Raw genomic sequence first — 13,578 nt, 5'->3', positions numbered from 1 at the left:
TCTGACCTCCATGTGTATGCCAGAGCCCACGCATGCTCAAATATACACCATATACACACAATGATGTGTTTAATTTTTAGAATTCAGAATCTGAGCATTAGAGAGTGGGATCCAATATACAAGTAGAGTGGTATACTTTCTCTCACTTAGAGGCAGTGGATTTGGTAGACAGGTATGAGAATATTTTCTTCTGTTTGGTCTTATTTTCTTGGTGAAATAAGAACCCAGTCTTTTGCTGAGAATAAAGAGGATTAAGGATATGTTTGAAGTGAAGGAAAGTGAGGAAGTCATGAAACCCATTTCAGGAAGTGGGATGTGTGAAATGCCTGGCATAGTACATGCTTTCTAAGCAACACCAACAGCAACACATCTAAGAAAAGGTCACTGTTTTAAAGTGAGACCAGTCTGCATGGTTGTTTTCTTGTCTAGCCACAGTAAGCTCCTACAGACAGACAAAGCATAGTTTAAATGGTGGACTTAATCAGAGCCTGGGTGCTGCCAGGCAGTCATGTTGCTAGAGTTGTTACATTCAGAGCCTGTGCCCTGGCAGCCCTAACAAGCTTTGCTCAGCCATCAGACCTCAATGGGCCAATTAAACAGACAATAATGAAAAGACAAAACAAGGATATCTATTCATTGTGACCACACTGGGAAGAGGAAAGAAATAAAGCGAGCCAAGGATCTCTCTCAGTTCGTCCTTAGGCACCTGACATGAGACTTAGATTTAAATAGAGAGAAGAAGTATACAGAGCTCAGCAGTCCTGACCAAAGTGTGGACCCATCCATCATGGACCCATTCTTGTTTGGGCTCTAATCTCTCCTACAAGGTGGTGTAACAACGTGTCAAAATTATGTGAAATCTCTTTCCAGGAGACAAGTTCCTCCTCTGACTGACATCAAGCTTCAGTTCCTGGGGGAAATTCCAATTCCTAGGAGCCCATGTCTTGACACCCTGATACTTAAGGAGACTCACACATGTCTCTCTTTCGTCATTCTTCCCACCATGGTTACTATACGGACAGAATGATATAAAATCACGGACAACAGATGCAAAGGAGTCATTTGAGTAATGGTTCATAAATACCAGCTGATAAAGGACAGGCAGACAGAAGAGAGGTGACATAAATTTAAGTTGTTTTCTTTAATTTGCCCTCGACAGGTTGGAAATCAACATAAGGTCCTAGCTTAGTGGAATGAAAAAATAGTCCAGAAAAAAATAAAAAGCAGAAATCATATTTTAAAATAAAGATAATTGCTAATGACAGAGAGAAGAGAAGGAAAATTAAAAGCATAAATGTCATAGTTACATAGACGTTTTAGTGGCCAGGAATGGTTGCAGATGTTGAGGTAGTTCAATAACTATGGACACTATGCTAAGTCCTCAGTGAATACATGCTTGGGGCAGGACAGGTTACAGATATCTCTAAGATATAGAAATAGACAGAGGTACAAAGTGTTAGAATCCCATGGCTTGTGTGGTACAAAAGAGCTCAGATGTTTAAAAAGAACATAGGATGATGGTTTGAAAATCAACTTTAACATCACAAGCGTCTGTAGGTTCTGGCCCTACGTGTTACAGGATGAGGAGAAAAATAATGATTCTAGTTTGATAGTGTGGCAGAGGAAGCCATCTTTTGAGAAAAAAATCAGATTTTAATTTAAAAAATATATTATTATTATTACTATATTATTATTATTCCGAGTATTTGTATGATAGTTGTGGGTGTTTGTGTCTGAGATCACATGTGGAGACCAGAGGACAACTCTGTGCAACTGATTCTCTTCTTCCAGCTTTTTGTGGGTTCTGAGGCTCAAATTCCCAAGCTTGTGTGGTCATCACCTTTATTGCCTTGAGGCATCTTGTCAATGCAAAAATCAACTTTTTAATTAGAAACAAACATGAAGTTATTGTTCACATTCATCTGCTTCAGATAACAGTCTTATATTCCCTTACTTAAATTCCTTTTCCTTCCCCAAACTCAAAAACACCCTGAGCATGCAGCAAATACCTTCTCAACAGCTCATATTTCTGTGAGAAGTAGAAGTAGGCTGTCAGGAGATGGCAGTTGATAAAGGATCAGCCACTTCGGAAGACCTGAGTCGAATCTCCAGCAGCCAGGTAAAAAGCCGGGTGTGGTGGCACATGTTTGTGACCCCAAGGGCTTGCTGGCCAGCTACCCTAGCCCAGTCAATTATGAATTCCGGGTCCTAGTGACAGTCTGTCTCAGTGATTGAGGAAGACACTTTTGATTGATCTACACACACATGTATACACACACCGCAAAACAGATACAGAAAAGAATGTCCTCCTTCCTTAGCTGAAGGGATGAAGAACCAGAAAGCACCTAGAACTTTCCTATACCCAGCTTTGTTTTCCACTGAGCACACAACAAAGTGGGTTTGGGGAACTTGGGAAATTGGGCAGACAAGGTATGCCAAGCCCTCCTGCATTATGAGTCTAAACTGAAGGACATGCTAGGAGATTGTCCTTCTCGTATTGACAGGAGGATGCAAGACATGAGCTGACATGTCCTGAAGTTATCTGAGAGGAAGGGGAACAAAGATTCTAATATGTTTTAGCATCTGGGACTTTTGTGGAGGAGAAACAGCCCTATCTGTGTGGTGTGTCAGAGGGTGGGGGCAGTGGGAATCCTGCCAGCCACTCAGAAGTCTGTATAGACTTGCTGCTCTGGGTGGGGCTCAGGAGGATGGAGTAGGGGAGTGCTGAATTGTAGCAACAGTACTAAAAACTGGGTGTAAAATGAACTTTACACAAGTACATAAATTACATATATACAACACCACACATTCACATACATACAAACTTGTACACACACACATACACACACACACACACACACACACACACACACACACACACACACTCAAGTAATTCACTAGTCCTACCAGATACTAATCCATTAAAATCAATAATAGTTCTGATAAGCTGCTTCTGGTACACACAGGTATACCTGGTCCATAGAGATAGAGCAAGTAGATTCTCTAACAAAAACATAACCTGAGAGTGGTGAGGACTATTTAATCAGTCACATTTAGATATTCAACTTAACCAAGATTAAAATCTTAGAAGAAAAGTAAACTTTACTACATCTACCAAATACAATACTGTGGCCCACACCTCAATAATGTTAGTTTTTAAGCAGCGCTAGGAACACGTCCAAACAGGACATGACCACAGAAGAATTTTATTAAAGAGGATAGAGGTGACAGGCCTGTGTGAAACACATGTGGGTGAGGAGATAAAGGGGGCTCATGCAAGATGGCACCGGCTTTTTAAAGGTTGGGCCGCACATGCATACAGGAACTCCTGTGGGTACTCCACGCATGCGCGTAGATTACATGGCTGCACGCATGCTTGTGCGCCGTGTAAAGCCACAGAGTCCTGGTCCTGCGAGATGTCTGACCTGGAGATGGCTATTCAGAACTGGAAATAGTTAGGCTGTCCGTCGGGCAAGCCCAACCGTGTGGACATGTAATTCTCTATCAAATAATCCCAGCATTCAGAAGAGAGCTGAGCCAGAAGGATCAGAACTAGCCTGGGCTACATTATAAATCTCTGTCAGCCCACACTTCATAGAAATAGCCTGTCTCCAACAACAACAAAAAAGTGTATCATTATATAAAACAAACAGTGTAAACTCCAAATAAAGTGGTTGTGAATCAGATCTGTGAAAATAAGACTGGTTTTATACTTTCAAATCACAGAGCAATAAAGGTGAAAAAATACATTCTGCTGTATACAACTTTAAACTTTGGAATGTCCGAAATTATGGAGTAAAATAAGCAACCCTTGCTATTATTGTTTTGCTGTTTGTTTGGTTTTGGAGAGAGAGTCCTGGGAACTCCCTGTGTAGACCAGGTTGGGCTCGAATTTACAGAGACCTGCCTGCCTCTGTCTACCCGGTGCTGGGATTAAAGGCATGTGCCACCACATTCAGGTGACAAATTATTCTTAAAGTGAAAATGTGTAATTTATAGGCTTGTTACTTTAATTATTCTTAACTCTAAGAGCCCAGTTTATAAGTTACTGGCCTGAAACAAGAGTGAATAAATATATAATTTACCCTGTTTGACTTTCAAGCACCAAAACAGAATACAGGTGTTGCAAATTCCAGCCTTGATGAGGTACAATAGCTGTTCTCTCACATGAAATTTCTAATACCAAATGATAGCCTGTCTGCACCATGTCAGTGTTTGTCAAGGATTCTTCCACAATTCTTTTGAAAGTAGATTCACTGTGGCATGCATTGGCAAATAATAACACTTTAAGTACGGTTTAAGCCAGAAGATTTCTAGAATTTTATGCCGAAGAAATCATTCAGAACAATAAAATCTCCTGTGAAAAGGTGTTTTTCAGTCATCTATAAATAATAAAGATGTTAATCTCAGAGTAGAGGAATGTAAAGTGGAATAATATATACCCAGGAACAAAATATCAGGGAGAATACAAGCAATATAAGAAGTCCTGTGATACAAAGTAGCAAAGATGGTGCCATTTTATGTGACTGCAAAAGGTATAAATGCACCAGAGGTATCGGTGTGACACCTCATCTCTGGGTTTCTTATTTAATAAGACTGTTATATCTACACCTCATCAACAAACCAAGATGACAACACTCAGGACGATATTCTTCTGTGTCTGTATTTTCTGCACCTTTTGAAATATTACTTGAGTATGTTGAAAACACTGCATTTCTTCACCGAAATTCATATCCCTCAGTATCTATTTTCTTATTTCTCTATTTATTCAGTCAGTCAGTCATTTTTGAGACAGGGTTTAGCTATATAGACCAAGCTGACCTGGAACTCAGTTTATATCCCAGGCTGGCCTCAAAATCAAGATCCTCCTGCTTCAGCCTCCCAAATGCTGGGATTACAGTATGTGAACCATTATAGCCAACATCTGTTTTTTTTTTAATATTATAGATACCTGTATCTGACATTAAAGATGAATAGCATATTTACACTACTTATATCAGACAAAATTGGAATTCAAGAGCTTCAAAGGTCCCATCTCTAGAAAGGCATCCACTGGTCTTCAGAAATCATATGCCCAACTGAAAAGAACAAAACCCATTAGGATTAATTAGGAATTAATAAACTGATATCTTCTTCCTTATGAGGAAGAATACCTACTTCCTTATGAAACCTTACTCTCATGAAGAAAGATAGCCCAATCCACTATACACTATTTCAGTAACATCCTCCAGTGCCTGTATTACGAAAGATGCACCACTTTCATGATGAACAGGACTCAAAGCAGCAGTCTACAGCTTCCTTGCATTTCACCAGAGTTCACAGGTTCTGTGATTGAAAGAGCATGGTTTCATAGCAGAGAGTGCCATGTTCAACACACGGCAGCATGAACCGTAAGGATTCCCACCAAACTGTCCACCAGCGGTGTTATGCCATGACAGAGTAGAGCAGACCTGCACTGTTACAGATTCGTAAAGACACACCATGGGCTAGTGACGGAGGAGGAGGTAGAGGCAGTCTGTGGACTAAGTCAATCTGTGTTCCTCATGACAGAGGTGGGAGAAACTTCAGCATAATAACAAGGTGGAACCACTGTTTACAAGAACCAGTGTGACAGGCAGCCCGCTGGGACCTGCTAGTTTATGTAAAGGCCTCCTTTCTTGGTATGCATGAAACATTTTGCAAACCTTTGTATCAGCCCTTTGATATTTAACAGAGCCAAGAAATGGGCACAAAATCCAGAGGGAATGTGTATGAATTCCACAGGAATGACTCCATTTTGTTGTAGAAGGACAGTGAGGCGGGTCTGAAGGAAGGTAAAAGAAGCTGTGAGCATCTCTGCTGATGTCTACCCTTAGCCCAGTTCCCTGACTAATGAAAGATACTTGTCTCTCCAGTGCATTAGGGAGTGTCTCATCATCAGAGCAGGGCTCTCTGGGGGACATGCCCCTCATGTAGGTGGATCCTTATTCCTCTTTTCTCTAGTTACTTAATTCTCTTTTCTCACTTCCTCTGTTTATGGGGAGGTCAGTAGATGACTCCAAACATCAGGGTCTTTGTAAAGAGAGGCGCACCAGAGGGATCCAGGAGATATGTTCATAGTGCGTGAGGCCCACTGTGTGCACATGTGCCTGTTAGCGGTTGAGGCCTCCTGTGTGCCTATTTATCAGAACGCTGTTAGGTCCTTAGGGGAAGAGCAGTTTTCTGAAATGCTAGCTACTCTCTGCTGTAATTGCAATGCCAAAAGCTTGCTGATTTAGGCACACGATTGTGACATGAGTCTTGAGATGCATGCTACATGCAAAGTGACCAGTTAAAGCCTATCACTTCCTAAGTAGGATCTGGATCCTGAGGATGATTTTATTTTTGGCTTATCATCATGAAGACATGGATACATTTCAGCTCCCAGGTGCCTCTCTTCCTCCCCTGGAGACAGGATTTGGGATCACTACAGAATGAGTATGTAGGAGAGGTCAATTATCAAGGATAGTAAATGTGATTATTAAAGGCACTGACATACGTTACAGTAAACAAAATTAAGACAGATTTTCAAATAAGATTTAGAAAAGGAAAGACCTCATCTCCATTCCCAAACTTGTTTATCCTGCAAGTTCCGCGGGCCCTTGTGCTGGCTGCCCAATCTCTCCTTTCACTCTTAGCCCTTCCTGTGTTCCCAATGCCCTACACTCAGCCACTTGGTGTTTGATGAATGTTTCCTCCTCGATGTCATGAATGTCTTCTCATTCCCCTTGCGTGCTGTTCCATCACCTTGCCTTTCTGTAGTCTGCCGCTGTGCTCTCTGCTGAGAGGGTAGTTTCACCAGAGCACCTTCACTGATCTGTTTTTCTAAGTACGGCAACGATACTTCCATGTCAGTGTGTACTACAACACTAATCAGAGTAATAGTTACGAAAACAACCGAGGCCCAGCAGCACAGAGGTGGACAATATGGTCCCTATGCCGTAGAAATGGGTTGAGTCGCAAAGGAGAATGAGGTTATGTTGTTTGTGAGGAAATAGTGCAGCAGGAGAACATCACACTAAGGGAATTCAGCCCGTCTCAGAAAGACTTTGTGGCTCCTAGATTTTATTCAGAAACCTAACGTCATGTATGACGTGAAAGCAAAAATCAAACAGAGCCAGGAGAACAATGGCGCATGGGAGGAAGGGGGTGGAGCCTATGGGAAGGACATGTTCAGTGGACAACGTGTATTTGTGTGAAATTGTCCTTTTATAAACAGTGTTGTGTTCAGTGAATATACACGAGGAGTAATTTTAAAGGAGTAAATTTTATAATTTCTTCCCTAAGAATGCCACATCACTTCCTCCACCCATGACATCAAGTCCAGAATGATGATCCTGAACCCAGTTCCTCAGCCTCTTTTTCTACATCTCCCCTTCTCCTTTTCCTGCTGAAATGCACACACTCTCCTGTTTCCGTGCTTCCAGCCAAACTTGAATCACCCTCTGCTTCTTGGCTCTCTGCCCCTTCAACATCCTATTTCCAAGGGCCTTCTGTAAGCCCCAGCTCCAAACGCCCTTACCCAGGGCCGCCTTACAGAGAGCGCTCAGCCATACTTGTCCACATTCTAAACAGATACTAATAGTTTTGGAAGCAAAACAACAACAACAACAACAACAACAAAATATTTCCCTTCTCAAAGTAGATCGCACAATGGTTTAAAACAGCAACTGATATATTTACGAAACGCCTGAAATTTTTCCCTTTTCTTTTCAGTGACACCACCGCCCTACACTTACGACCACGAGATGGAATATTGTGCAGACTTGCCTCCACCCTATTCTCCAACCCCACAAGCTTCGGCCCAGCGCTCCCCACCCCCTCCTTATCCTGGAAATTCAAGGAAACATTCCCCTCTCACAACAGAATGTGCGCCAATTAGCAATTTCACCCAGGACGAAATGCCTTAATTTAGAAACATGCAAACAATGATTGTCTAGTGGTTAAGGATGGATAAATATCTCAGGCAGAATGTCTACGTGGGGACCATGATTCCTACCCTGCTCGGAGCTGACCTTAGGTGGAGAATTATGCTTGGTTCTCTGAAGTCACAGAGTAAGGGATCTACTGCTCCACTCAAACACAGTCCTATTAAAGCGATCCACTTGGCAGGCCATCTGATATTGATGCTGCTTTAGGAAATTTCAATATTGAACCTGGAATAAAGAAGAACAGAGGATAGTCTGGTCTACATCCGGAAACAGGTGTGTTCCATATAGCTTTAGGAGAACTAGAATTGTTCATTATTTCATTTGTCTGCAGATATGTATTCAGTGCCTTAGAATCTATTCTGTACCTGGCACCATTGGAGGTGATGGATGGAAGGAACAAGAAGGGAACTTTGGTTTGTGCACAGGCATACCTCATCTTGTTGCACTTTGTCCTTTTGCATTTTTCAAGTGTTGTGTTTGTTTTGTTTTGTTTTGTTTTATAACATGAAGGTTTGTGGTAACCTTGCACCAAACAGTATCACTCACCCAGCAGTAGGAACTCACTTCTTACCTTTGTATCACATTTTGGTAATTCTCACAAGATTTCAAATGTTTTCATTGTTGCCATTATTGTGTCTGCTGTGGTGATCTGTGATCAGTTACAGTTGATACTGTTATAGTAGTCTTCTATTTTGTTTTGAACTCTGTCCCTATAAGATAGTGAGCTTAGCACATTGATAAATAATGTGTGTGCTGTGTCTGTTACACTGGAAAGCTCCTCCCCCTCCCTTTTCTGGGAACAGTATAGAAATTAGGCCAATTAGTAAGCCAACAATGACCTCTAACTTTTGAAACTAAAAGAAGAATAACACATCTCTTGCTTAATAAGCTGGAAATAATTCATCTTGGTGAAAAAGGCTTGTTCAAATCTAGGATAGGCTGAAAGGCTGGCCTCTATACCAGTTTATACACTAATGGGGATTACTTGAAGGATTACTAAAAGTGTCTCTCTCCAAGCACATGAAAAGAAAGGAAAGAAAGAGAAAGGTGACTCATTGTTTATAAGGAGGATTCTTTAGTGGTCTGGGTCAAAGTAACCAACTTCCCTTAAGTCATAAAGCTTAATCCAGAGCTAGGACCTAACTGCCTTCATCCTACAAAGGCTGGCAGAGGTGAAAACACTGTAAGAGATTTGAAGGTAGCAGAGATCAGTTCCTGAAGTTAAGGAAAGGGGCTACCTCTGCAACTCAAAATAATGGCATTGCTGTGTAGGCCTCAGCCTGTTCTCCCAAAGACCTAGTTAGGATCACATACAAAGATGGCTACAGTCAACCAGAGTCTAGACGTAAATGAAAGATCCTACTGTTAGATTTGTGCCCTTTAGAACTTCCACAGCCAAAGAAGTCATCCTAACTCCAAAGTCTCAAAAGACAAGCTGGCTTTCTTGTTAGTGTCTACAACATAAATGATGAATTCAGATGAAGCCAATATTCAATGTTCATTTACAAGCTAAAACTCCTAGCACTCTTAAGAATATACTAAATCTACTCTGTCTATAGTCTATAAATAGAACAGTCAAGTCAATTTTCAATGTAGTATAATGAATATTTTAAGCCAAATGTTGGGACCTATTGCTCAGGGGGAAACAAGGTTTCTTTCAAAATTATACTGTTCATTGACAATGCACTTATCATCGAAGAGCTCAGAAGGAGAAGTATGAAGAAACAAAGATGTTTTTATATTTACTCAAGTCCCAAAACCACTCCATGTCCAATAGATTATGAGTAACTTCAGTTTTCAAGCCTTACTATTTAATAACTGCCCTGTATAAGACCATTGCTGACACAGAAATGGGGTCTTCTGGGGGCTTGAAAAATAAGTCAGAGGCATCCTGGAAAGAACTCACCACAGCTAAAGCTAGTAAAATCATCCATGATTCCTGCAAAGAGGTCAGGATATCAAAGTTAACATTCATCTGGAAGAAGTTGACTTCAACCCTCATGCATAATTTCAGCAGTTTTTAAGGCTTTGGTGGAGGAAGTACCTACAGATATGGTAGAACCACAAAGGAAATAGAATCAGAGATGAAACTTGAAGATGTAACTCAGTTACACCTCATGGTATCACTACCAGATGAACAATTGCTTCTTATGGGTGAGCAATGAAGAGTGGTTTCTTCGGATGAAATAGCCTCCTGGAGAAAGGTGCTGTGAGCTGAGATGAGGTGATAATCAAGGGTTTATTGTTAAGTTATTTGGTAAGTTAGCAGCAGGATTAGAGATGACTACAAATTTGAAGGAAGATGCACTGTTCATTCAAAGCTACCAAATAGCATCACGTGCTGCAGAGAAGCCCATCATGAAGAGAACTTTCAACTCATACAGCATTATTGTTAAGTTATTTGGTAAGTTAGCAGCAGGATTAGAGATGACTACAAATTTGAAGGAAGATGCACTGTTCATTAAAAGCTACCAAACAGCATCACGTACTGCAGAGAAGCCCATCATGAAGAGAACTTTCAACTCATACAGCCGGCTTCACTGTCCTTTTAAGGAACAAACAGCTACCCAGCTTCAGCAACCACTAGCCTAATTGCTGAGCAACACTCACCCCACCACCACCATAAAGATTTGGACCCGCTGAAGGCTTGGGTGCTAGTCACTATTTGTTAGCAATAAAATATTTTTAATATGGGTGTGTGTATTGCTTTGAAGACACTTAATAAACTGTAGTACAGTATAAACATAACTTTAATGTGCACTGGAAAACCAAAAAGTATTCCTGTGATTCTCTTGTGAAATTTGTCTTACAAGAAAGACAAGCAGTTTCACTGGGGACATGGAAGAAGTGTTACTGATATGGGCAGAAGATCAAACCCATGCCATCTCTAAGATAGACCTGTGAAAACAAAATAACAATTGTAGCATTATTGTTGACTAGATAGCTTTGTGAAGATGCCTGCCATGAAGATTCCAAACAAAATCTGGCTATGTAGTAAAGAAATATTCTAGAAAGGATATCTAAAATGAGTAGCAGATCAGTCCTTTTAGGTTCATTTTTTTTTTTTTTTTTATGTTTTAGGTAGGTATAAAGTGACCAGTTGTATCTCCAACAATGAAAACAGTAGATGAATTTTATTCATTAATTTGATTATTTAAACAAAATCAAAGGTGTTCAACATATCCTGGTAGCTAAGGTCTCCTTAGTTATTACTAACCTCACCTAAAAACCACTTGGCTTTAGTCACTGGTGTGATGAACGTTGTTCCAACTGTGGAATAAAAGGTGAGAAACCAGATATTCCCAGGGACTTTATATCAGTAATAAAATACCAGAATTTGACCATATAAAACAGACTTTTTTAAAGGGGGAAATAAAATTTGATTTCTTTCTATAGATATACATATGCTTAAATGTAATAGCCAATTTTTTACATTTTATAAACTTTAAATAATTTATTCTTTTAAAAAAGTTATATAACTAATGGAAAAAGTAAGTAAGGAGGCATTGTCTTTTACCCAAGTACAGATTTTTATGAAGTGTAAAAACAGTCAATAAATAATTCAAATGTGCCATAGTCTACTGCAAGTGACCTTAACATTTGTATTTCTATGTGGGTCCTTTTGTGTGCTTTTAAACTGTTTGCTGAATACTGGGGATAGATGATGAGACCTTTATGTCACTTTAAAAGGGAACCTAAAACATTCAATCTAATATCATAATTATGATTCAGTGAAATTCCAAAATGACACTGAAAAATTTGATAAATAACCAAAAGAAATGTCTTACAGTATAAGTTATGGGATCTGTGCTTGTTATTGGGAAACTTAATACGAGTGAGCAGTGGCTTTTATTATATCAAATATCTACATTAGAAATGTGTTGATCTGACTGAACATGGTCTACAGTGAGCTTTTAAGGCTAGACTTGTTTGGAATGACTTGCTTGGCTTAGGCAAAGATAATCTTAGGAAGATATGAACCCTTCCGGGGTTCTTGGCTGTTCTAGTGAGAGGCTCCTTGCCTAGCATGAAGTATTAGCAGAGTGTTAACAGTACACAGACTTTATTTTTCTTCTGCAAATGTGATTAGTCTCTACTGCTCTACAGCTGTAATTCACAATGCCAAAGTCTCTGGGATTTGAGAATGTTGTTTGAAAATGCACTACACATTCCTAAGGAAAAATGGGAGAGGCAAGTCTGTTGAAGTGGAATACTCATCTTTGCACTAATGTAGATCCACCATGTGCCTCCTATGTTCTATAAATATTACCTGACCATTTCTGTCCACACCATCTCTCTTTGAGTTGTGTATGGCTTCCTCTAAGGTATAGCACAAACATATACATCTAAAATAGATGAAGGATTTTACTGTTTTTATGTAGTGTCATAATAACAAATGAATATATCATAGATGTTTAAAGTTCACTGATGTATATTAGAAGAAAACAATATTTGATGTAAAATTTTGGATTATGGTTATTTAAAAACTAACATTTTCTATGGCTAAATTGTTTTTAATAAGCAATAAAATTTTAAAAAACTTATTGTAACAAGAATCGCATTTTGACTGTCTTATGTCATTACTCTTCTCTTCTATTTCTGCTGACTTAGCCTTTTTTCTCTGCACAAGAAATCGGTCTGGAGCCGCACTGACTTTGTAATCCCATCTCTCACCTGATTTGAGGAAGGCTATTTTATCTCTGATAGCTAAATTTCTGCTCTATGAAATATGAATGATATAATGAGCCTCAGTGGGTTTTCTGAAAACTGGATGAATATATGCAAAATTTATAGTTTGGAGCATGAGACTTGGAAGTATCTATCCATATGAGCCCACATTAAACTTTAAAATATGCAATAAAATAACAGCCTCTGGATCTCTACATTTAGATTTAAATAAATTGAAATTAATTAAGTGAAAAAATTATTCAGTCTCACTAACCCCATTTCAGGTGATGCATAGCCTTGTGTCTTAGTTTGCATTCTATTGCTGTGAAGAGACACCATGGCTATGGTAACTCTTATAAAGGAAAACATTTAATTGGGGCTGGCTTACAGCTTCAGAGGTTAGTCCATTATCATCATGATGAGAAACATGGCAGCATGTAGGCAGGCATGGCACTGGAGAACGAGCTTACAGTTCTACTTCTTGATCCACAGGCATCAGGGAATAAACTGACTTGAGCTTCTGAGACCTCAAAGCCTACTCCCACAGTGACACACTTCCTCCAACAAGGGCAAACCTCCTAATAGTGCCACTCCCTGTGGGCCAAGCATTCAAACACATGAGTCTATGAGGGCCATACCTTTCAAACCACCACACCTTGTGTCTGCCATTTTAAATAATGGTGCACTAGAAAGATCTGTGAAAAGTGTGAGGTAACAAGGAGACTCTAAAAAGTGCCATCATCCCCAACTGTAGAGTTTGTTAATTTTGTCAGTTAATTGTAATGTCCTTCAATGTTGTGGGAATCAATGTTGTGATACTAAACAGGCTGTACCATGCAGAGGCCCCATGAGCAATGGTGCCCTCTGAGCTTCTTCCAAGAATGGAGATGTGAAAGCCATTGCAAGAGTTAATGAGCTAATGGCCAGAAACAGACCATGAGTGTCATTTTGGAGCTGGTCA

The 13,578-nt window shown here is 39.9% G+C and overlaps 1 protein-coding gene across 1 annotated transcript in view; it reads left to right on the top strand.

Annotated features, from left to right (window-relative positions):
* The window catches only part of Cyyr1 (cysteine and tyrosine rich 1), a 100,487-nt gene extending 88,021 nt beyond the window's left edge, over positions 1-12,466 (top strand). The window contains exon 4 of the mRNA XM_036204037.1: positions 7,735-12,466. Within this exon, the coding sequence (XP_036059930.1) occupies positions 7,735-7,928 (194 nt within the window). The 3' untranslated portion in view covers positions 7,929-12,466. The remainder of the gene's footprint in view (positions 1-7,734) is intronic.
* The last annotated feature ends 1,112 nt before the right edge of the window (positions 12,467-13,578 follow it).

Source organism: Onychomys torridus, chromosome 12, assembly GCF_903995425.1.
Source record: "Onychomys torridus chromosome 12, mOncTor1.1, whole genome shotgun sequence".
Taxonomy (NCBI): domain Eukaryota; kingdom Metazoa; phylum Chordata; class Mammalia; order Rodentia; family Cricetidae; genus Onychomys; species Onychomys torridus.
The sequence above is the reverse complement of the archived record's forward strand: the minus strand, read 5'-3'. Positions and strand labels throughout refer to the sequence as shown.